Source organism: Melopsittacus undulatus, assembly GCF_012275295.1.
Source record: "Melopsittacus undulatus isolate bMelUnd1 chromosome W unlocalized genomic scaffold, bMelUnd1.mat.Z SUPER_W_unloc_1, whole genome shotgun sequence".
Lineage (NCBI taxonomy): Eukaryota > Metazoa > Chordata > Aves > Psittaciformes > Psittaculidae > Melopsittacus > Melopsittacus undulatus.
Window position 1 is genome coordinate 2,357,244 of NW_022993942.1, and position 26,072 is coordinate 2,383,315.

A 26,072-nucleotide genomic window follows, 5' to 3' on the forward strand; every position below is an offset into this window, starting at 1 on the left:
ACCCAGAAGGATCAGATTGCTGCTCCCTTAGGGCTGGGTATCTTGGCAGGTGGTGAGCAATTGTATTGTGCATCACTTGTGTTTAGTGTTTTCTCCCTTCCCTTTTTAGTTTTATATTCTCTCTCCCCTTGTTTCCCTTATCATTATTAGTGATAGTTGTTTTGTGTTATACCTTAGTTACTGAACTGTTCTTAATTCAACTCCTGGGATCTTTTGATGGGGGTGGGGTGTGTACAGGACAGACAGAAGGGGAGGAGTGAGCAAGCAGCTGGGGCTGCATGGTTCTGATTTGTATGAGAAGCTGAGATGGAATTCCACCAATCCATTGTCTCAGAGATGGGTGGGAGGAGTTGACATAAGACTCTAATGTTCATTTCCTGGGAGAAGGGCCTGAGGAGCTGAAATGGGACTCCACTGTCCATTATGAGTGGGAAAGAGATGAGATAAGACTCTTCTGTCCATTATCCCGAGGACTGGTGTGAAGAATTGCTAGCCATTATCCCAAGAATTGCTGCAGACAGATGTGCAGTTGAAGAGCTGGCTGCCAAGACCAAGGAAATGGGTCCACCAGGAACCTGTAATATGTGACATGAAGAACAGAGGTACTCCCCCTAACTCATTATAAAGGGGAGAAAACGTAATCACAAAAAGGAGCCATTGCCATGAGGATGACTCCAGGAGGACACCTATGTGAGGGCACTCTCCACCGATGACTACTATGAACCCTGAGGGACACCCTCCATGAGACATCGCCATGAGGGCAACTCCATCAGGACCACCTCCAAGGGTACCTTCAAGGGGTCAACTCCAGAAGGACACCTCCACAAGGACACCCACCTCCGACAACTACTACAGACTCTTGGGGGACACTGCTCCGATACCAACTATGAACCCTGAAGGACTCCCACCACCTCCAATGATGACGGATCCCTGGGACACCGCTGGATCCACAGTGGTGACTTTCTCTCTCTGCAACCCGAATCCTTGCTTCATTTCCATCCTTTTTCCAATCTGTTCGATCACTATTACAATAATTTCCCTTTTTTATAATAATTGTCTTTTCATAATAAACCAACAAATCGATTACAGTACTTGAACGCATTTGCCTCTTAATTTCACTCTTGGGATTATGAACGAAACAGGGTCTGACATTGGGATTTTCTCCAATTGGACCCTGACAGGCTTAAACCATGCTAACATAATAGATGGTAGCAGTGATAATAAATAAGAGTATAAATGTATTATGTGAATTAATAGATTTTTGGGCTGTATGACATGAGGCAGATTTAAAGTTGTTGCTTCAAGCTTTTTACTTGATCATTGTTACTGCAAAGCTTCTGCAGGAGTTTAAGGAAGTTCTAGGTAAGAAAATCATTATTGTCTCTTAATTGGACAGAAAATAGCCTTGGTGAGTGTGCACATGGTTCTCTGTAGGCTCTCTAGGAATTAAATGGCTATTCCCTTCTCAGAGGCTATGAAATGCCTGACTGCTAAGGCAAGGTTAGCTGCCAGCTGAATTCTTAATTTTTGGCAGTTTTGTACGTAGCCGGACCAATTGTTATCTCTGTGCAGAACATGAAGTCCCTCCCTGTCCTACCTATGTCCTTCAGACATAACAAAGTGGAAACAGAGAAGCAAGAAGATAAGCTGTTGGTAGTGTTTCCTCACTGGCAGGAAGACAGGATTAAGCTATAGGGTATATGAAAGGGAGGGTTTCAGTGAGATGAAGAGTAAGTTCTGGACTATTTTTCTTTAATCTCTGCCACCTGATGTGAGGCTCCCATATCTTTGAGCCTGAGAAGACCCCTTTTTGTTCAGTTCAGTTTAATTGCTGCATTTAAATATGTGTATTAAAAAAAACCAGCAAAACCCCATCTGCATGAAACCAAATTTGATATTTTCTCCCTCTCTTAACATGATCCCATTAATTTCTTGTATTGTTGTGTCCCATGTAATAAGGCAGAAAGTAAACAGTAAAGCAGTGAGAAGACACATGCACCGCTAATGGGAAACCAAGGAGAAAAGTGTCTGTGAAGGATTACAAGCAGCATGGGGTTGGAATACATTATTCAGAAATTACTTTTCAGAATTAAATGCCTGAGGTGTTTTAGCAAAAAAACTCCTGATCATCCCTTTCAGAAGCCCTTAAAGCATAAAGGTATAAGAATCTCAAGTCTAGGCTGAGCAATCACATTGGGTGAGTTTGCAGTGCTGTAACAGTGAATTGTAATTTTTACAGCTTTGTACCATTACTAGGACAGCAACTGCCACACCTACTGAAATGTAGCCCTCTCTATCTGCTTGCACAGACCTTTAGCAGGTTTTGAACATCCTCATTAAAGAAGAAAATGGGCCTGAATGAGATTCCAGGGTCTGTTTCCAGGAGGAAGGTTTTGTTTTATTGAGTGCATAACAGCAGGGAAGTGCATTAGCCTCTCCTTGGGCACAGGCATGCGAAGGAGAAGCAGCAACATGTCTTTTCAGATATCTGATGTTGCCTAAGGTAGAAATTTGGGGTCCTGTAGCTTTTTTCAGGCATGCTATTTTCTGAATGTTTTTGCTTTAGAAAATCATTATGAGAAGATCAAACTTTAAAAGGCCCTGGGTAGACAACCAGGCTTGGTTACAGGACTAAGGGCAGACAGGAGAAATTGTTTCTCGTAGTACTTGGTGGGATTATCCTCCATGCATAATTGTTCATTATATGCTCAAAAGTCATTATTAATTTCTTTTGGATATATTGCACATAAGACGGAAGAATTATAAACCCCAGGATTATCACGGGAGGACAGTAAGAGGCCTAAATATTCAGGACAGAAGGGGACTTGTTTTCAAAGACTTTTGGACAGAATCATTAGAGTTTTTTTGCCTGTTTGATAATCAAAGTATATTTGACAGCAAACAAAAGAAAAGATCAGCCAGCCAAGTCTTATACTTTATTTTTACTCTTCTAACATAGTTAACATATTTTTCAAGGTTTATTTAGTTTCCCAGAGTCTTATTTTATAGAAATATCTTAAGGTCCTTTCCAACCCTAACTATTCTATGATTCTATGCACATAAAGTGAGATTTTGCTATCCTGGGAGAAAAGTTAAGGACAAGGTAAATATAGGAGGAAACAGTTGGGACCAAATTAAGAAATCAGGAAAAATACTATGACAGCTTTTTAACATGCACTTGTTTTCTTTGCATTCTGGTAACTAGTATCTTATTTCTAAGTCACAGAAGTGAGAGTAAAGGGTAATAGTTCATTTTCAGCTTTGAATCTCAGAGGTGTTCTTTTTAAAACAACTTCTTTTAATGTTTTTATATATGCTTAATTGGGTATCTATAATGAATATTTTGGAAAGTTGAAAATTATGCTTCTTATTTGTCCTGGGTACAGACTGTAGATTTCTGAACATTTCTGTCTAGTTTGAGACTGGTCTGTATTTACATGATCTTACTGGTCTGCCAACAAAATAATAATAATAAAAAAAACAACCAAAAATACCCCAAACAAAACCTGGCACATACAAAACCTTCTAGAGTAAGTCTAGAACTGAGCCTGGGACTGTTTACATCCTAAATTAAACTGCATGTATAAAATACCCTGTGCACAGGTAGCATAGCTGTGAGTCGTCTTCTCCACAAGGCTCTTGCCTATCAGCCTGCATTATTTCACTGTTTCACCTCAGGGTTTTTTTTCATGTCTCCAGGTTGTGAGGGAGGCTGGTGTGTGCAAAAGCTCATTTCCCCCTCTAACTATGTCAGTAATAAAAGAGACTACAAGTTTGTAGAACACAGCTTCCTCTTCTCTTGCAGTTACCTAGTTCACAAGCTCTGGGGGACCAGTGCTTCTTTCACCCGGCCACACTGGGCACCCACCACTGGGGAGACTCTTGCGTGTTCTGAGAGATAATAAAGAGACCGTTCTGCCTTTTCTGCAGTCTGGAGCAAGTCACAAGTTCTCTCTCGTTGCACACACAAGTTTTGTGAAGGTTAATAATAAAATGCTTCAAAGACAGAGGTTGCCAATTTTAATTAGTATTTTAAGACTTAGTAACTTCTGCTTCTAAAATTGAAAACTCAGCACAAGAGCCCTGTTTGAAGTCTCCCAGTTAAGAACAAACATTACAAAGCAGAAGTTGACAAGTGAGCTGCAAAAATGTAGACAAAATAATTTATTGTTTACCTTTAAACACTAGTGTTCGCAGTACTACCGTTATGTAGAAAATTGCTGCTTGGATCTGAGGCTGTTATTCTGTTCCAGTCCAAGTAGATTTAAAGCACAAGCAGATATTAATCCAAAACCCCGATCTCACTTTTTATCTGGGATCGAGACTGTGATCAGAAGAGAGTGTAGTGGTAAAGGACAGCTCCCCAAGCCCATGAAATACGTTATCACTGCTAATTAGACTAACTGCAGTTTTGCAAAGTCATAATTGGATAATCCAGTTCTGGATGTGTTTAACAAATAGCAATTCTCTCGTTAAAAAAAATCATTGTTTTAGTTTAATAGGGTTAGTCATATAAAGAGTGATTTTGTGTCAACAAAACCTTTCTTTCTGACAAACTGTAATTTATGACAATCTACTTAGCAATGAAAACTTCACAGGAAAAAAGAGGCTTGGCTTATAAAAGGTGGAAGCAAGGACAGGCGGCATGGGATGAATGCAGGGATGTTGTCCGGGAAGTTAGGGACCGGGTTAGGAAAGCTAAGGCCCAGTTGGAACTAAACTTAGCTAGGGATGTTAAAGATAACAGGAAGGGATTTTATAGGTATGTAGCAGCTAAAAAACAGACTAAGGACAATGTAGGCCCCCTCAGGAAGCTTTCGGGAGAACTGGCTACACAGGATTTGGAGAAGGCCGAGGTTCTGAATGACTTCCTTGCCTCGATCTTCACTGGCAAAGGCTCTGACCGCACCACCCAAGTCTTGGAAGGTGGACACAGGGACTGTGAAAACCTAGACCGTGGGCCCACTGTACAAGAGGATCTGGTTTGAGACCATCTTAAGAACCTGAATATGCACAGGTCCAATATGACCTGATGAAATCCATCTGCAGGTCCTGAAGGAGCTGGCGAATGAAGTTGCAAAGCCACTGGCCATCATATTTGAAAAATCATGGCAGTCAGGTGAAGTTCCTGACGACTGGAAAAAGAGAAATATAACCCCCATTTTCAAGAAGGGAAAAATGGATGACCTGGTGTCATGGTTTAAACCAAGTCCGCACAGCTCGTTCACTAACTCCCCCCCGCCCCCTTGCTCCCCTGACTCCCGGAGAGTCAGGAAGGAGAATCCAAACAATGTAGCCCCCACGGGTTGAGATAAGCACAGTTTAATAGCTAAGGTATAACACAAATCACTCCTGCTACTACTGCTACAAATAATAATGATAAAGCCAATAACAAGTGAAGAGAATACGAGACCTCACTGGTCACCGACCCATAACTCACCCCACCCTGCCAGACCAAGCACCGACCGATACCTCCTTCATCCAGAGGAGGCTGGAGCCTTTTCCCAGAGCTCCAGCCCTTTCGGGTCTCTCCCGGTTACATCCTGGCTATGACGTGCTATGGTATGGAATACCTCTTTGGCTAGCCTGGATCAGGTGTCCTGTCTCTCCTTCCTCCCGGCCTCCCTCCTCCCTGGCAGAGCATGAGCTCAGAAAAGGCCTTGGATAAACCAAACATTTGAGCAGTAACTCAAAACATGCTTGCTATCAGCAACCGTTCTCAGCCCGAAAGTCAAAACACAGCACTGCACCAGCTACCAAGAAGGAGAAAAATGACTGCTATTGCTGAACCCAGGACACCCGGGGAATTACAGACCACTCAGCCTCACTTCTGTGCCTGGCAAAATCTGGGAGCAGATTCTCCTGGAAGGAATGCTAAGGCACATGAAAAACAAGGTGCTTGGTGACAGCCAGCATGGCTTCACTAAGGGGAAATCCTGCCTGACCAATTTGGTGGCCTTCTATGACGGGGCTACAAAAATGATGGACATGGGTGGAGCAGTTGACATCATCTACCTGGACTTGTGCAAAGTGTTCAACACTGTCCCACATGACATCCTTGTCTCTAAATTGGAGTGTCATCAATTTGATAGGTGTACCACTCGGGGGATAAAGAACTGGCTGGATGGCCGCACGCAAAGAGTTGTGGTCAACAGTTCAATGTCCAGCTGGAGACCAGTAACGAGTGGTGTCCCTCAGGGATCAGTGTTGGGACCGGTCTTGTTTAACATCTTTGTTGGTGACATGGACAGTGGGATTGAGTGTGCCCTCAGCAAGTTTGCTGATGACACCAAGCTGTGTGGTGCAGTTGATATTGTGGAGGGAAGGAATGCCATCCAGAGGGACCTCGACACGCTTGTGAGGTGGGCTGATGCCAGCCTCATGAAGTTTAACCATGCCAAGTGCAAGGTCCTACACCTGGGTTGGAGCAATCCCAGGCACAGCTACAGGTTGGGCAAAAAGGAAATTCATGGTAGTCCTGCGGAGAAGGACTTGGGGGTGTTAGTTAATGAGAGAATGAACATGAGCCAGCAGTGTGCGCTTACAGCCCAGAATGCCAACCGCATTCTGTTGTGCATCAAAAGAAGTGTGACCAGCTGGTCAAAGGAGATGATTCTACCCCTCTACTCTGCTCTTGTGAGACCTCACTTGGAGTACTGTGTGCAGTTCTGGTGCCCTCAACACAAAAAGGACATGGTACTGTTAGAACAAGTTCAGAGGAGGCCACGAGGATGATCAGGGGACTGGAGCACCTCCCATATGAAGACCGGCTGAGAAAGTTGGGGCTGTTCAGCCTGGAGAAGAGAAGGCTGCGTGGAGACCTCATAGCAGCCTTCCAGTATCTGAAGGGGGCCTATAGGGATGCTGGGGAGGGACTATTCATTAGGGACTGTAGTGATAGGACAAGGGGTAATGGGTTGAAACTTAAACAGCAGAGGTTTAGACTGGATATAAGGAAGAAATTCTTTACTGTTAGGGTGGTGAGGTACTGGAATGGGTTGCCCAGGGAGGTTGTGAATGCTCCATCCCTGGCGGTGTTCAAGGCCAGGTTGGACGAAGCCTTGGGTGATATGGTTTAGTGTGAGGTGTCCCTGCCCATGGCAGGGGGGTTGGAACTAGATGATCTTAAGGTCCTTTCCAACCCCAACTATTCTATGATTCTATAAGGAAAAGAAAAAATGCAAAAACTGATATCTTGTAGAAATAGCCAGCTAGGACTATTGGACTCTGTTTTTTTTCCTCAGCACCCTGGTCTCTTTTGATGAAGTTTAAGTTTCTTAGGATTGCATGAGCTGTGTTCCTCAGTGTATAATAAATCTGTAGCTTTGACAGCTGCCATATGGTCCCTTACTGACTTTCTGGGCCCAGCAGTGTCTGCGAGACGTTTTCCTTCATTATGACTTTGTTGCGTAGCAACAGTAATTTTGTCTCCAATGTATTGATGGGAAATAATATGTAATCCTTTCACACCAATAAGAAGGAAAACATATGGCAGCTCTAGGCCTGGAAACACTGGCTTGTGAAGTGAGAAGACAGTTAATCCTCAATAAATCAAGGGGGGAATGGAGCAAGCTGTAAACTGTCTTGGGCTGAGGCTCTGTGGATACATTAGATACCTTAACCAGTTAACCTGTGCTCTGGGAGATGAGTCCAGTTTACACTCATCCTCCCCATTCTCTCTCTTTTATCTTGTGCAACTGAAGTACGTTTCAGGTGAGCTTTGCTGCAACCTTTATTGCTGAAATAAGCATTACTCTGTGATACCATACAAATAACTGGGTACCCCTTCCCTCTGGCAGCAAAGACTGCATATGCAGCACTTTGCTTATATGGGACTGCAGCAGGTGAGGGTAAAGTTCAGCCACTGCAAATACCAGTTTCAGAATTACATGGCTGGAGTTCCTCAGGCAAATGCCTCTTGCCTGTAGGGAGGTTGTTTGGTATGTCAGTTGTCTGACCTGATAACTTTGGTATTTTTTGTATACTTCTAAACACAGGGCTAAAGACAGACTTTGGCATCTGAAACAGGATCTGCTTTGGGGATGCAAGTACAAAGTTAAGGTCAAAACAACTCAGGCAGGGAACACAAAGCTTTGGTCCCAAGTGGGCAAAGTGCCTCCCTGCTGCCATGTCCCTGGCACTTGAACCTGAGAGGGCTCTGCTGCCAGGCCTGACCAGCCTTCCCATTTCCCACTGCAGGCTGGAGCATAGGCTGTTTGGGGTTTGTGTCATCTTTCTGAGATACCTTACTGTTGTCTACATTTTGCAGGAAGCCCAAGCTCCTATGACTAGACTTTTAGTTTCTTCCCTGGATAAAATGCTTCATATCCATGAGGCAGCTAAATCCTCCTTGGGCCTATCTTAATTTTTCTAGCCTGCATATAGAGTGAAATGTAGGTCAAAATCTGAGGTCAGTAAGCATCTGGTCACTAATTTGAATAGGAGTTGGGAGGTAAGTCCTATGTTATTTACTTACACAACATCATCAACTGAAAGAGTTAATTCAAGCTATTTCTAACATACCAAACACAAACTTGTCAAATAGGCTTCAGAAATAAAAATCATATGAATGGAAACTTTGCACTGGATCAGAAGGCCAAGCTGGTATCTGAGCATGCTGCAAGAGCAAAGCAAAGGCTTCTATTTCCCAAACCTATTGCATAGTTTGTTATCATATATATAGCAGAGGCTGGAAAATAGCACAGCATTCACTTAAAAGGTATTTCTACAGCTAGAGGAGTGGTTACTAATAATCCTCTCTTTTTCTGTCATTTTAATAGTATTCAGGTTTTCAGCAAACAGCAGACAAGTGCTTTGTTTGTGGACACCTCATAATGGAAATGGTAAGAGACCTAAATCCCTAACTGTGGGCAGCTTGCTGTTTGTGTACTTTGGGCACTGCACTGTGAGACATTGTGCTTTTCCCTAGTCAGACTATCATTATGTCCTTACTGCTTTCAATCTAACGTTTGAAACTGAGGCAGTAAATAAAAACACCTTCATGCTCTATTACTCTTAAAGTACAGTAAGTTTGGCTTCTTTTCTAGCTGAGATCATGGGAGGCTGTTTGTTCTGCCACATGCCAGTTTAAAAACAGAAAGATAAATAGAATTTTAATATTAAGGGGGAAAAATACAGCACAGCTTTGTATGAGAATATGGTAAAGGAAAATAGGGTGTGCTCTGTGAGACAGTAGAATAGCAAGAGCTCTGTCAAATGGATGGAATCTGGGCTAGAGAGGGACAGTAGCAATAGTTCTGAGGTTTGTTGCCTGCTATGTGACTTACTTTATTTACCTTCTGCCACTTGCTCCATGACAGTTAAAATGCATTTTGCCACTGGGATTTGTAGGGAGATAGCAGTCAGAATCAAAGAGCTATGGGTTGGGCCAAATACCGCTGGCATCATTTATTTCGGTGGGTAAAAGTAGGAAGAATTTAGTCTGTTCACCTTAATCAGAAATTCCCAAACAAAATGAAGTGGCTTGCACACTGAAGTAATGCAGATCATGTAGTATATCTATTTTCCTCTTTCTTTAAAAGGTATGTGAACCTCGGTATGCCTAATGAAAGTAGCTATTGTGATGCAAACACAGAGGTTTGGTATGAGCTGGAACAGAGACTTCACTAACAAGGATTCTGGCTCATATCCTGGCACCACTGGTTGGACAAGGATATTGTTTGTTTTAGCCCAAGGGCAAATTTCTAGATTTCTGTCTTGCATGTTTTGCACTGGCCCTTAATGGCAGAATCCCAGACTAGAGTCCATAATATCTCATTGATGGAGCTCTGTAGCTGGAAGCTTGGCAGGTGCTTGTCTGCCCTTCTCCAATCAGGAAGTGTGCTCTCACAAAAGGAAACAGCTCTGGGAGCTCCAGCAGTCTTGGTTGGTTAATTCCTTCATGTTCCTCCCTGGGAGTGCACATACAATAAACATGCCTACACAGCAGTGGTGCCCATGTGTATTTAAGGAGCAGGGAGCTGCAGCCCCACAGCCCTGAGCACACTGGAAGCTGTTCAAGGCTGAAAGTGCAGTTGAATTAGGAGCTGCTCTGTGCAAAGGGGTGGCTGCACAACTATGCCAGGCTAACAGTGTGCGTTGCATAGCTGCCTTGATCGCAACACACACAGGCAAGTTGTTTCTGGCTATGCTTGCAAACCATAACTAAACTATAGGGCTTCATTAGAAGGGGGAAAAAGGTTAAATTCAATTAACTTTGTGCATTTTTCTGAGTGGCACTTCTTATTTCCTGTTGATTTGATCTTTAGATCTTTATTCATAGAATCATCTACAGGGCCATGGAGATTGGCCTGTGGAGATTTTTCATCTCCAGCTTATTAGCAGCTCCAAGCTGAGCACTGCTGCTAGCAGATACTTTTTGAAATTACCTTCCAAAGGTATTTCTTATACCTAAAATGTATGCAGTTGGTGCTGCCTGAAGATGATACCATGTCTCACTCTTCCCAGAGACTTGTTCATGGGCTTGGTGCATCCTCCTTGATGTCTCAATGCCACAGTGACGGTTATAGACAAGGATGCCAGGAGGGTGGGGATTTGTTCTGTAGTGGTATAGCTGAGACTGACTGCATCAGGCCCTTTCTTGAAACCTTTAAAATGCAATAGAGAAGGTCAGCATGGGAAAAGCCTGGGCAGATGGATGGATCTGTATCCAAACACATGGATACAGATGGAATTTTAACAGAAACTGATAGGCCCCTATGACTGAGTGATAACCAGTCAGTAACTGTGGTGGATTAGGATTCTTAAATAATGAAGGGACACCTATTTATTTAGTTGGTCTGGTATTTACTTTTCAAGTTTGAGTAATGACTGTTTTGGATTCTGTCTGTCACAGCCTGTTAAGTTTTGTGAATTAACTCTGTATCCCGGTAGGTTGTGTTTGTCTGCAACATATTTTCCAATAAGTGGTCTCTGAAGCTGTTTTTAATTTCTGTTGGCAGTACTGGCCCTGCAGAGCTACAACTGATGGGTGTTGTACTGATTTTCACAGTTTGCTCTCTTTATTGGGAGCCAACTGAAGCCCACTGAAATAAGCAAGTTGATTGTTTTAAAAGGCCTCTTGCTGACAGATCTGCAGAGTGGTAATTTCATCTTGAAGAGCTTTTCTCACCGTCATTATTAGGAATCAGACACAGCAGTATATGGGGGTTGGATCTCATGTAACCACACATCTGCTTGTTTTGCTGTCTGCCTCCTCTTAAGATCTTGCAGGCCCTTGGAAAATCATACCATCCTCGCTGCTTCCGCTGTGTGGTGTGTAATGAGTGTTTGGATGGAGTCCCTTTCACTGTAGATGTGGAAAACAATATTTACTGTGTCAAAGACTACCATACGTAAGTATGCAAATCCATTGATGCTTAGAAAAATTATAGTAGTTAAATTATTAGTATAGTTATAAGCCTGTCTAAGCCTTATAGTTATAAGCCTTATGATTATAAGCCTATGTAAGTTGTACATTAAAAGGGTCATTCCTGTTTGCTCAGACATCCCTCAAGTGCTGCTCTCACATGTTGGCATTTGTAAAGTATTTTAAAGTTATATTAAAGGTCACTTCATGGGCCCAGTGGCCAAGTGAGGTTGAAAATAAAGTTATGTCAGAGGATGTACTTTTCTGGTCGCTGTTTCTCTACTTCTTTCAGGACTTTCAATACTAATCAGATCAGGCTAATTCTGCAAGTGATGGTAGGTTTCTGCTGGCTGTTTCTAAGAATTGACATTCTGGTAGTGCATGAAACTGGTGAGTGTGAATTAGGTTAACCTAGACTAGACAGTAGACATGTAATTCGCAGCTAGTTTTAGAATGATTATAGCCTCACCTGACAAAAAAGTTTAGTGGTTTAAGTAATTGCATTTGGACTCCTTTCTGTTTCCACTCAAAGGCAATGTGCTCTTAGCTCCATTCAACCAGTAACTCAGCTTATGCTGTAAGAGTACTCAACCCTATTGGTATCAAGGTGGCTATGTTACAAGGACAGAGTGAGTGTTGGCCCAGTGACTATCATATAATGCAGCTGTAGATAAGACCAGTTGATGTATTTGGTTTAAGTAAATCCTAGCCATGATCAGCCCCTCTCCTATTTAGCATAGTTATGTCTTCCTGACATCAGTGACAGTCCCCAAGTGAGGAGCTTCTTTGCAGTCAAAGCAGTGAACCTCTGTGTGGTTTAAACTAAATCTGCACAGTTCCCCCTTTGTTTCCCCTCCCCCCCCCTCACCTTCCCACTCCCGGAGGGATGGGAAGGAGAGCCAGAGGAATACAACTCCCACGGATCGAGGTAAAATCAGTCCAGCAATCAAGGTATAACAGAAATAACTACCGGTACCAGTAACAAATCAATGTTAGAGGAGACAAACAGGGAGAGAGAATACGATACCACCCGCCACCACAAGGCCAGCCCAGAAGAGAGAGAGAGCTTTCCCCCTCCCCTCCTAGCCAGCTTCCAGTTGCCTCCCTGAGCCCAGCCCGGCGTGTTAACCCCTTCCCTCCCGGCCAGCTTCCAGTCCCCTCCCCGAGCAGGACGTGCTGTGGTATGGAATACCTCCCCGACTAGCCCAGACCAGGCGCCCTATCTCTCCCTCCTCCCTGGCAGAGCATGAGCTACTGCTGAACCCATGACATTATCCACCCCTTATTCCATACCATTCACATCATGCTCAGATCCCACATTTTCAATATACCATCATATAGATACATATATATATATACACATCTGCGTACACCCAGACAGATAGAAAGAAATCATTTCTTAATACATGGACCAATCCCTAAAATGCAATTGAGTCCATTTGGTCTATGATGTTAAGTTTGTAATAGTCTTTTGTAGCAGGAAAGTCTGTGTGCAGTGCTGGATTGTTGCCTGCCGATGTTGATCATCCCTTTACTGCAGAACTCATCTGGTTCTATCAAAGTTCATTCTCTGTTGGGACGATGGTTAGAGGGAAGTCAGGGCCAGTCACTGGTGACCTGAAGACATCTAGTTGATGGACTATAAAAATATTACACAGCAAGCAACAACGTATAATTAAGTTCATTGGCTGTTTTCCCCTAAAATCAAATACCCTTGAGGTATACATCGGACTTCCCCATCTTCCTGCATTACCCACCAAGTATATCCGGGTCCTTGAGCAAAAGCAATCCCACGAGTGGGTTTGCCTTGGCCTGAAACAGGAGTAACCCAGACTGTCTTCCCTAGCAAATTCCTCATGTGCACTACAGGAACCTTGTCCCCCTCTACAATATGTAAAAGTTCTGACTGGGCTGGGCCAGCCCTGTTAGCAGATCCTCTGGTGTTGACCAGCCAGGTGGCCTTTGGTAAATGTGTATCCCAATGCTTGAAAGTTCCCCCACCCATTGCTCTCAGGGTAGTTTTTAACAGCCCATTGTACCGTTCAATTTTCCCAGAGGCTGGTGCATGGTAGGGGATGAGATATACCCACTCAATGCCATGTTCTTTGGCCCAAGTGCCTATAAGGTTGTTCCGAAAATGAGTCCCATTGTCTGACTCAATTCTCTCTGGGGTGCCATGTCGCCACAAAATCTGGTTCTCAAGGCCCAGGATAGTGTTCTGGGCAGTGGCGTGGGGCACAGCATATGTTACCATGTTGGAAACAACCACAGGATGGCTGGAAAGCACATACCGCTTGCCTTGGCGGGTTGGTGGGAGTGTGATATAGTCAGTTTGCCAGGCCTCCCCATATTTATACTTCAGCCATCGTCCTCCATAGCAAAGAGGTTTTAACCGTTTAGCTTGTTTAATTGCAGCACATGTCTCACACTCATGAATAACCTGGGCGATAGTGTCCATTGTTAAGTCCACCCCTTGGTCACAAGCCCATTTGTACGTTGCGTCTCTGCCCTGATGGCCTGAAGTGTCATGGGCCCACCGGGGCAAAAATAATTCACCTTTATGTTGCCAATCTAAGTCCATCTGAGCCACTTCAATCTTAGCAGCTTTATCCACTTGTTGGTTATTGTGGTGTTCCTCAGTGGCCCGACTCTTAGGTATGTGGGCATCTACATGGCGTACCCTCACCACCAGCTTCTGCACCCGGGCAGCGATATCTTGCCATAATGCAGCAGCCCAGATGGGTTTACCTCTGCGTTGCCAGTTGCTCTGCTTCCATTGCTGCAACCACCCCCACAGGGCATTTGCCACCATCCATGAGTCAGTATAAAGGTAGAGTACTGGCCACCTTTCTCGCTCAGCAATGTCCAGGGCCAGCTGGATGGCTTTCACCTCGGCAAACTGACTCGATTCACCCTCTCCTTCAGCAGTTTCAGCAACTTGTCGCTGAGGACTCCATACAGCTGCCTTCCATCTCCAATGTTTTCCCACAATACGGCAGGACCCATCAGTGAACAAGGCATACTGCTTTTCACTTTCTGACAATTTATTATATGGTGGTGCCTCTTCGGCACGCATCACCTCCTTCTCTGGTGACATTCCAAAATCTTTGCCCTTGGGCCAGTCCATGATAACTTCCAGAATGCCTGGACGACTGGGATTTCCTATCCGAGCTCGTTGTGTAATTAGTGCAGCCCATTTACTCCAAGTAGCATCAGTTGCATGATGTGTAGAGGAGACCCTGCCTTTGAACATCCAGCCCAGCACTGGCAAGCGGGGTGCCAAAAGGAGCTGTGCATCAGTGCCAATCACCTCCGAAGCAGCTCGAACCCCTTCATAAGCTGCCAATATCTCTTTCCCCATTGGGGTATAGCTGGCCTCAGAGCCTTTGTATCCCCGACTCCAAAAACCAAGGGGTCGACCTCGAGTCTCCCCTGGAGTTTTCTGCCAGAGGCTCCAGGTAGGACCATTCTCCCCAGCTGCGGTGTACAGTACATTTTTCACATCTGGACCGGTCCGGACTGGTCCAAGGGCCACTGCATGAACTATCTCGTGTTTAATTTGCTCGAAGGCTTGTTGTTGCTCAGGACCCCATTTGAAATCATTCTTTTTCCAGGTCACATGATAGAGAGGGCTTACGATTGAACTGTAATTTGGAATGTGCATTCTCCAGAACCCCACAGCACCCAAGAAAGCTTGTGTTTCTTTCTTATCAGTTGGTGGAGACATTGCTGTTATCTTATTGATTACTTCTGTAGGGATCTGTCTACTTCCATCTTGCCATTTTATTCCCAAAAATTGAATTTCCTGTGCAGGTCCCTTGACTTTATTCCGTTTTATGGCAAAAACAGCTTTCAGCAGGATTTGGATTATTTCCCTCCCTTTCTCAAAAACTTCTTCAGCTGTATCACCCCACACAATAATGTCATCAATGTATTGCAAGTGTTCTGGAGCTTGCCCCTGTTCCAGTGCAGTCTGGATCAGTCTGTGGCAGATGGTGGGGCTGTGTTTCCACCCCTGGGGCAGTCGGTTCCAAGTGAACTGGACACCCCTCCAAGTAAAAGCGAACTGTGGCCTGCACTCTGCTGACAAAGGAATTGAGAAAAATGCATTGGCAATATCAATCGTGGCATCCCACTTGGCTGCCTTTGACTCTAATTCACACTGCAGCTCTAACATGTCCGGCACGGCAGCACTCAATGGTGGTGTGACTTCATTCAGGCCACGATAGTCTACTGTTAGTCTCCACTCGCCGTTAGACTTTCGCACTGGCCATATGAGGCTATTAAAAGGTGAGCGGGTCCTGCTGATCACTCCCTGCCTTTCCAGTCTACGGATCAGATTATGGATGGGAATCAGGGAGTCATGATTGGTGCGATATTGCCGCCGGTGCACTGTTGTGGTTGCAATTGGCAGTTGTTGTTCTTCGACTTTCAGCAACCCCACAACAGAAGGATCCTCTGAGAGACCAGGCAAGGTGGACAGCTGCTCAATTTCCTCAGTCTCCAAAGCAGCAATACCAAAAGCCCACCGGTACCCTTTTGGGTCTTTGAAGTACCCTCTCCTGAGGTAGTCCATGCCGAGGATGCATGGAGCCTCTGGACCAGTCACAATGGGGTGCTTCTGCCATTTCTTCCCAGTCAGGCTAATTTCAGCCTCTAGTACAGTCAACTCTTGGGACCCTCCTGTCACTCCAGAAATATAGATGGGTTCCACCCCTTGACAGTTCGATGGCATCAGGGTACACTGTGCACCGGTGTCAACTAGAGCCTTATACTTTTGTGGGGCTGATGTGCCAGGCCATTTGATCCACACAGTCCAGTAAATCCAATTGTCCCCTACCTCCACCTGTCTGGAGGCAGGGCCCCTCTAATAGTCATCGTCGCCACAATCTTGGACACCTAAGTCGTGTTGAAAGGGATTATTCTTCTTTATCACAGGAGCTGGAGTAAAATCAGCTCTTCCACTCCATCTGGGAACCTGTTCACCAGAGACTGAAGCTGCAGCTCTCATGGGGCGATCAGTCATGGCCCTTGCTCCTCTCTTCAATTCCATCACACATTCCTCCAAGGCTGAAGTAGGTTGTCCATCCCACTTTGTCATGTCTTCTCCGTGATCCCGCAGGTAAAACCATAGGGTGGCCCGTGGTGTGTATCTTATATATTTTCTCTCTCGAGCAATAGGACACCTTTTGTTAATAGCTGAAACGCCTGTTGGCACACGTGAGGAGCTAGATAAATCAGATAGATCGTCCCTCAACTGTTTGAGATCCTGAGACAGTTTTTCCACAGCTGAGATGATGGAAGGGGTAAGATTGTCTTCGAATTCTCGGAGTTTATGAACTATTTCATCCACTGTTAGTGGTGCTATGTCATTCCAGGTTACCGTTGCCAATGGATGGGCATATGACGACGGTGCGTTTCGTGTAAGCTTTCGCCACATGGGTCGTGTGCATTCGACTTCATCTGGGTCTATGGGTACATTCCCATTATTCGGCTTGGTGTGGTAGATCATCTCTACGATAGCTGATTCCCTCAGGGACTGGATGTCTTTGTCTATAGTAGTCCACTTGGCCGAACGACTCATAACATCATCCTTGTATGGAAACCTTTCTTTCACAGCTGCCAAAAGCTGCCTCCAAAGACTGAGGGACTTTTTCTCTCTTGCAATTGCTTTGTCAGTTCCCCCTTCTCTAGCAAGTGACCCCAGCTGCTTGGCTTCTGTACCTGCTAGTTCGTGACCATCGGCCCCATTATCCCAACATCAGAGCAGCCAGGTGATGATGTGCTCCCCTGATTGACGGGTGAAATCTTTTCGCATATTCCGCAGCTCAGTTGAGGTCCGAGATCGAGAAGTCACCTCTTCTTCTTCGTCGTGTGATGATTACCCCTGATCAGATACTAGACCAGGTAGTGGATGCATAGTTTCTTCATCCTGCCTCTTCCTTCTTGCCTCCTTTCTAGTTTTTCTCTTGTGTACAGGAGCAACCGATATTGGTACGAATTGGTCCTCTAGTTCAGATGCAGTGATTATCACTGTAGTTTGAGTAGCAACTGTACTTGTTGCTGGGGTAGCTGCACTGTCTGTCACAGTCGAGGGTTGAATAGCCGCTGTACTCGTTACTGGGGTAGCTGCACTGTCTGTCACAGCTGAAGTTTGGGTAGCAACTGTACTTGCTGCTGGGAATGGTGTAGCTGCTGTACTTGGAGTTGGAACAGCTGCGCTGACTTCTGTGTTGCTCTCAGATCCAGGGACACTTTTTTCCTTTTGAAGGTGTTGGATAATGTCGATCAAGGCCCTATAAGCATAGGCTAAGCCCCAGCACGTTGCTGTAATTTGTCCATCTCTGGTATGGCCAGGACGACAACACACCTCATTTAGCTGTTTTACTAATTCTTCCGGATTCTTCACTTGTTCGGGAGTAAAATTCCAAAGTACTGGAGGGGCCCACTGACCTAGATGCTTGCCCATACTATCCCACACACCCTGCCACTCATGACTGTCCAGCCTCTGGGAAGATCTCCTGGTCCTCCTATTTCGTTGTTTAACCCCAATACAGGACCAGACCTGACTCTGCTTAACTCTTGAAATCAGATGACATAACTGTGAGCAAAACACACTCTGTATGCGTGCTACTATGGTGATCCCCATCACAATCAGCGTACAAGTCTCAACAGTATTAAAAGGCCATTCAAAAACTTCAAAACCCTCAAATGATGTTGTAGACCATCTGGAGAGAACACTGGGAGGATAGAAGAATGTCTCCTTCACAGGTTGACCACCCGAGAAGGAGAAAAAAGATGTGAAATTCCTAAGCACTTCTGTTATATACCTCCCAAAATATAAAGTTGGTGACCATACCGGGAACATAAACCAGATCAGTTTCATGATCAATGCTTCTATTGTATTACAAGTCATTAACATAAAGTACAATGAGACAAGAACATTAGCCCAAACCCCATACTTGATGAACACTAACACAGCTAATATATATGAAAAGTAATTGGTAAAATCCTGAAACCGTGAGATCAAGAGAAAAAAACTGTGAGAGCCAATAAAACAGCATTGTGACAAATGACTATAAATCCTGTCAGATTTGTTGTTATTTCGTGGGTTTGTGCCCCACGTTGGGCGCCAAAAACTGTGGTGGTTTAAACTAAATCTGCACAGTTCCCCCTTTGTTTCCCCTCCCCCCCTCACCTTCTCACTCCCGGAGGGATGGGAAGGAGAGCCAGAGGAATACAACTCCCACGGATCGAGGTAAAATCAGTCCAGCAATCAAGGTATAACAGAAATAACTACCGGTACCAGTAACAAATCAATGTTAGAGGAGACAAACAGGGAGAGAGAATACGATACCACCCGCCACCACAAGGCCAGCCCAGAAGAGAGAGAGAGCTTTCCCCCTCCCCTCCTAGCCAGCTTCCAGTTGCCTCCCTGAGCCCAGCCCGGCGTGTTAACCCCTTCCCTCCCGGCCAGCTTCCAGTCCCCTCCCCGAGCAGGACGTGCTGTGGTATGGAATACCTCCCCGACTAGCCCAGACCAGGCGCCCTATCTCTCCCTCCTCCCTGGCAGAGCATGAGCTACTGCTGAACCCATGACACTCTGGAAGAATTTGAATGGCTTTATGAGTAAAGGAAGGTAAGAGAAATGGCATATGTGGGAAGAGGCCTGGGTTCACTATGCCTAGTGGTCAGGAAGAGCTAAGCAATAAAGCTGGACTAGATCAGTCTCCTCCAAATCTCCTTTTCCTTGAATATCATCAAACATTTAGAGGAGTTTCAAGTCCTGTGCATCTACATTTTGCTAAAAATAAGGCATGATTAGAATAGGTCTTTTGGTTGTACTTTCTGAAGAAGCTTTAAATGTGATTTGAACATTTCTTCTTGCACCCTAGGGTTTTTGCACCAAAATGCGCTTCCTGTAACCAGCCGATCCTACCAGCACAGGTACACGTTAAAAATGCATTGACTCTTTAGAGAAATCAGCTGTTGGCATATGAACGCTTTCTAAAAATACATTTGATGCTTTTCCTCCCTCTTCCAGAATCTATACTATGTCAGATACTAAATTAAATACAGTTCAGAGTAATGTCAGTCCCAAACATTTCCAGTGGTTGTAATAGTCATACTACTTATGCAGCTTAGTACTTTGTATCTTTAGGGTGCTTTTCAGCTCTTAATTATGCTGTTATAAATGTAATTTAATTGAAAGCTCTGACTGGTGCTGCAAGAGCAACCTAAGAAGTCCTGTTTATTTTTAGACTCTCCTATTAGCTCAAGTAGCAATTTACCTTGTCTGCTATATCTGCATTTCTGATGTGTATCTGTCAAGATGCTCAAATTTGAAAAGACAGCTGAGGATTACCCTGATCCTGTGAGAAGGCCACATAGTCTCTTGTCCTGGGGTGGCAATGTAATGGAAGTGCTTACAAGGGTGGAGAAGGCAGGAGAAAAGTTGGCTAAGAGGGAAGCCAGGTGAAGACATACTTGCAAACTCAGCTTATTCTGACAGTACAGTTAGCATGATAAGACTTCTGCATTAAGACATCCTTTTTCTGCCTGCCCACAGTGGTGCTCCCTCAGACTCTCAGGGTGCAGGACTCTTTGAATTCCCATTGCTGAGGTCATTTGTAAGCAGAGGCCTCAGCACCTCCCTCCTTTTCCTCTTGTCAAGTTTATAGAGCTTGCATCCTATAAGCTGCTGTGCCTGAGGCTAGAGCCTCTCAGCATGCTTACCTCCATCACTCTGCACGTTACTCTCATTTGTCATTATTATTTCTGTTACATGGCTAGGTCTCACATAATTCAAAACCTCATAAAGGTTGAGCCAGAACATTCTGATGATGGGATATGAGGAGAAAATCCCTATGTAAATTTCACTGGATTTGTGTCTTACAAACTTATAAAGAAAAACAAAACGTGGGAAAGAAAAAGCAGTCCTACTGCTGACTCATCTGATGTCTAGCAGGATAGACTCTACATTCCCATGGAGATTTCTTAGGTTAGTTCAGGTCTAGCAGTGCAGATACTAACTTGCCCATAGCTTCTCTCAGACATAGTTTACATGATATCTGATGCTCTAAATGACACCTGGAACTGTAAACAGTGCAAGACAAGAGATCAAGAGATTTAAATGAGCTCTGACTTCAGAGGCTTCAGAGTGGATCAGGGAGTCTGTGAAGTTACAAGAAGGATATAGGCTGCTCTGCAGGACCTGGGGCTCAGCCAGGAATTATACAACTTCACTGCACCCACCCTCATGCTGAGGTTTTGGCCTGTGCACATAATTACCTGATGGACTGGTATGTAACTCCCTATGGAGCACATACAGTGACATGTGCATTAGCAAAATAGCTGTGCAGCAGATGGTTTAAGCGGAATACAAGTCCTGGAAAACTCAGGCCAGGATGTCTACAAGGAAAAATTACCCAATCAGCAGATCATAGTTTTTGGCTGGTAATTCATTCAGAACCTGGGTGCCCTTGGAAAATTATTTGATCTCAAAACAAGTTTTTCCCCTGAGGAAAAAGTATTGGCTACACTTCCCAGATTACCTCTACAGCTTAGATATATCAGACACCCATGCTGCTCCTAAACAGCAAAACCAGTGGTGCAGGGTTGTGCACCAGGGACAAGACCCCCAGTGGTCACAGAGCCCCTCTCTGTGGAGGAGGAAGGGATCCCTCAGGGAAACAGCTCTGCAAAGCAATAGGCTGGGCACTGAAAGAAGATTGAGAAAACACCACTTACAAGCCCACTCTTACCTTCTCTCTGATTCCCCAACAGGGCTCCGAGGAGACCATTCGGGTGGTGTCAATGGACAAAGACTACCATGTGGAGTGTTATCACTGCGAGGTAAGCGTCCAGCCTGCCTCATGGCCAGGCTTTGCTAATACCTAGCAGCCTCTTGGTAGGTGCCTGACTCACACCCCAAGGTGCACTTGCTGGGTATTGCACGCCTGGGCAGGTAGGAGGGCTCTGCCCCACAGCTCCTGGAGGGAGGCAGAGGGAGTGATGATGAGTGCTAGCTGGTCTGCAAGTGGTGCTGCCACAGAATCATAGAATAGTTAGGGTTGGAAAGGACCTTAAGATCACCCCCAGTACCAAATCAGTTTGGGTTTTGGTTTAGTAGAAAAGAGATAGAGATACCACTATGTTACTTTTTGGGGAGTAGTTTCTTTTTGTGCATAAAAATTAAACTTTTATTGGAGCAGATCAAGTTGTGGGATTAATGCTCTTGCTTTGGAGAGGAGAGCTGAGTTCAGTTCTAGCTCTGCATCCAGAGGCATGAGGAGGGAAACAAACTTTAATTTGGGATCAACTCAAAACTCCCCTTTTGCAATAGGCTTGGCACTCTGATATAACAAGCAAATATCCACACTGATACTAACTGTGCTACCTGTCTTAGCAGCAGAGGCAGAAATGCAGCAATGCTATCTTCCATGCATATTTGCAAAAGGGGTTTTACAAAGAGACTTCCATTTGAGGGAGAAAATAACAAAATTCAGGGCATCTTGAAATGTATATGAACCTAAATGTAAGGAAGACCCCATCCACTCAGCTGTCTCCTTCCAACAGAGATACCTGATACTCCATCCTTCTCTATTAAATTTTAACGAGAAATTGACACAGGAAATCACACTATTTTGGAGAGCTGTACTTCCCTCCTCCTTTCCCCATCTATTGCTTTGTGCAGGCTTCACCTAAGATGACAGCTCCCTCCTCTCTCAGGCTATTGACTTCATGTTAGAATGTCCTAATGGGGGGTTATTTTCAGTTATGTTTCATTATTCATTTCTCCATTCTTCCAGTTTGAGGCAAATCAAGCTGCTTCCACATCTGCCCAGAATGGCAGAGTGCATTTATGTACAGAAATCAGAGGTTAGCCATGTGTTAACAGGGGTCGGTTACTGCCTAATGGTCTCAAATCAGGCTCTCAAGCTGTAAATGCTGGGTCACTGCTGTCCCAGAATCATACTAGAAAAGTCAGTGCCAGTATTTTGAGTTATTCACATGGAGACTTTTGCAAAGGCTCTGACAACTTACCAGCCACTTCTGAAATGCTGTTAAAGTCATCATAACCTGGTGGCCATGCAAAGGCCAGTGGGCAGTGTTGAAACTTTGCTTCTTTTCTACATCATCTCTTTCTTGTACAACCACTTTTCTGCTGAGAACTTTAAGCAGGTTTATATATAAATATACCCCCATTCTAAAACTGAAATACACTGAGAAGGCAGGCTTTCTCACTGCAGAAAAGGAATCAAATTCTGGAGAGGGGAAAAAAGGTATGAACACTTGGTGCATCTGTAGAGTATCTAAAATTGGTAAATTCTAATGAGGAACTGAATTTTAAATATCACATAAAGGACTACATAACTACCTTGGCAGAAACTGTGATTAAAGCCTCCCTAAACTAACACTCCAGTTTTAAAGCTTACTTTAAAACACATTTTTCATTCTTATTTCAGCTTTGTAAATTTTAAGGATTTTAACTTGAGCTATGAAATCTAAAAAATCATACTTTGTGTCTAATTGAAAACTTTGCATCAGTTTTCAATACTGAAGTGACCTATACACCCAAATTATAATGATGACAACTGAAAACCAGGATTGTCTCTATTGCAGCATACATAATAGCAGGCAGGATCATTGTTTGTTGTTCTTTTTATCTCTGTTCCTCCACTACAGTTCATCCATTTTGTCCCTGTGCTGATTCCAGGGGTAAAGATGGACCATGGCCTTGAAGTTAAATTTTTTAAATTCTAAATTACAGAAAGTGTAGCCCTGCTTCAGATGTAAAACATGTCTCATCTCCCCCTCTTCCCCATTCACTCTCATTCTCTACTTATGCTACCCCATTTCTTGCCTGCTGCCTTGTTACAAAATTAGCTCCTTCTCTGTCCCAACCTCTTCCAGGTTGTATGCGTCAGGGTCAGTCCTTGGCCTGTTTTTGGGTTGTTTTTTTTTGTTTGATTTGCATCAACATTTATTAGATGAATAAGAGAGCAGAATGGAAAACAATGGGGGGAAAAAAAAAGCTGGGTCCTGTTTGATTTCAGCAATATCATTTTGCTTAATATGAGATAGTCAGGGTCCAGCTGCCAAAAACTCTTGAGGTTGCTGGGTTCAGAGGCATGGGAGGGAGCTCTCAGGCTTATGCTGGGTAGGTCAAAATTGTGAGATGACATACCTGGGATGTATATGTTTCTTCTAGGATTGTGGCTTGCAGCTCAATGATGAGGAAGGCCATCGTTGTTACCCATTAGAGGGCCACTTGCTCTGCCATGGCTGTCATATCAAGCGCCTTAATATTGAACTGACATCACATTCACCTCCAAGCTATCTGATGCATATCACAGAACTCTGAAAGACATTTCCATTACCAATAAGCCATTTGAAAGAGAAGACAAAAATCTAAAAATTACTTTCCTGTTCCTTTAAAGATGAGATTCCAGTAATAACCATCTAAACCAGCTATTTATTTTTAAAATCAGAGGTGAGGGTTCCTTTTTTCATTCTTTTATCTAGACGTTTTCACTGAGACACCATCTACTTGAACAAATAATTCACCACTAAACTGTAACTGTAAATGGCAGCATTTCTAAAGCAATGGTACAAAGGGCTGTTCTACACTCCCTACTCACATTCCTCCAGTGGAGATTTCACCCAAGTAAGTGTAGAATTTCTTTCCAAAAGTTAGCACCTTATCATATTGCAGCAAGCACAATAAGATAAATGCTAACATTTTAGCTAGTTTTATTGAATTCTGGTCTTAGAGAATACAGGCTCACATTTTTTTAAACTTAGGAAGAAAACAAGTGGTTTTAGTAAGGACGTTTTCAGCATGGGTTAAATAATAGCATTCTCTGAAGATGCATCAGTCCAGCTTTCCATCCTACAATATTCCACAGTCATCCAAAGACTATTTAGCTTGTTGAAGAAATATGGCAAGCATCTCTTATAAAAACTATGTTACAGAGGATTATATCCGAAAGGTTGGCACATGCAGGGTTATAGCAGTTGAAGAAATTATAGACCTCTGTAATTGCTTGCAATGTACAACTGTAGCCATGGTTTCAAAATACATCCATATCAACTTGATGATTTGGTACTTACTAAAGAATTCATCTTTCGAAGCTGTTTTTTGTTTAACAGGGTTAGCTTCCCCTTTCTATGCAAAGGTACACTTGTCTTTATGCTACTTGTTTTATACAAGACTTCATTTGTTACCAAATTCTTTATGATTGTATGTTGCTACATTATTAAAAAGAGAGGGGACAGTGGGTTTTGTATTATCTTTACAGCTTTGTGTTCTTATGTAAATGCGAAAGCTTCTCTTAATGATTTTCTTAAGGAGTATTTTTTATGTTAAATCAGTTCAACACAGAGGTAAACTTTGAGTTCATTTTATGATGTGATTGTTCTTTAGAAGCCTTTACTGTACTTTCAGACTATTTCCATAAAGTTAAAACAATAACAACTTGTTCTCATTTGAATCAGGATTACACCTTTCCATTTTGGTAAGGAATGTTATAAAGTCCCTACAGCACAAAGCTCTTGTAGGCAATTCAGAGTCTCTCATGCACTGGAGTACACATTCCAAAGAAAGGACAAAAATAATAATGTAAAAAAATACCAAGAATGTACTCAGATAATTGAGCTTTCAAAGAGGGTTTGTTTGGGTTTCTTTCCTTTTCCTTTCACTTGTGTGCACGTGTGTGTATATATTTTGTAAGGTTGAGCTTCAAAAGGAAAAAACATGTTTAGAGGAGTTTTTTAAGACCAGAAATTCCAGAGTACTAAAGTAAACCAAAGCTTTAAAGGAGACAAAAGCTGCTTCCTTGTGTTTCAAGAAAAGTTTAAGTTTGTGATTCATCCTGTAACTAATGCCATAACTACAGTATATCATTTGACTTAAATTACGTTTTCATTTGAGAAATATTTATGTTTTCTTCCAAGAACTCAGACCAATGTTGATTTTTGTTTTGTAGGAAGTATATAAATTCCCAGTTTGTATATCATGTAAATAGATTACATGCTGAAAATATACATTAGTTTAATTATTTTTGTGTATATATATATATTTGTAAAACCTTTCAATGTGCTTCTGTCTTAGTCCTTAGAATTAATTGTGGTTTTGTGTTTCAGAGTTTGATTCCCTTGATTGTTGAAGAAAAAAAATGGGAAATGTAGATTTATTTATCTAAAGAAGCAGCTACTTGCTGACATCCTAAGTTATTTAATATTAAAGTGAGAAGTTTCATTTAACCTTAGATGCTTTTTTTCAATAAAGACACTTTGTAGTGATCTTTGATTTTGTGGTTTGTTGCATATAAATTGGTTTGGGATTTTTTTTAATGTAGGTGGGCACTAAAACAAGTTTCAGGAGACCCCTGTATTGCCTACAGAAATACCTAACTGATATTAATTGATCACAGCTGCATTCATGAAATATTCTGGTCCTCCAGTACAAGTGTTACTAATTAAGGTCTAAAATATGCCCACAGCTAATGTTTTGCAGCTGCACTTAGAAAAGAATTTAGCCTCTCTATCAGTTTTTAATTAAGCTTTAACCAGTCTGGCTAGTTCACATGTAGGACAGTCAGTACTGAGGAACACTTCCTTCTCAAAGCTCACATCATTTTTTTGAATGTTCCAGAAGTGCTGCCTGGGGTATGAACTTGCAAAATGTTAAAGCACTCAG

At 43.3% G+C, this 26,072-nt stretch overlaps 1 protein-coding gene across 3 annotated transcripts in view; it reads left to right on the plus strand.

Moving 5' to 3' along the window:
• The window catches only part of LOC117438175 (Wilms tumor protein 1-interacting protein homolog), a 99,641-nt gene extending 73,966 nt beyond the window's left edge, over positions 1-25,675 (plus strand). For all 3 annotated transcript variants that reach the window (XM_034073637.1, XM_034073639.1, XM_034073638.1), the window contains 5 exons: positions 8,781-8,843; positions 11,224-11,354; positions 19,264-19,315; positions 21,155-21,223; positions 23,583-25,675. In XM_034073637.1, the coding sequence (XP_033929528.1) occupies positions 8,781-8,843; positions 11,224-11,354; positions 19,264-19,315; positions 21,155-21,223; positions 23,583-23,735 (468 nt within the window). In that variant the 3' untranslated portion in view covers positions 23,736-25,675. The remainder of the gene's footprint in view (positions 1-8,780; positions 8,844-11,223; positions 11,355-19,263; positions 19,316-21,154; positions 21,224-23,582) is intronic.
• Positions 25,676-26,072: the final 397 nt, after the last annotated feature.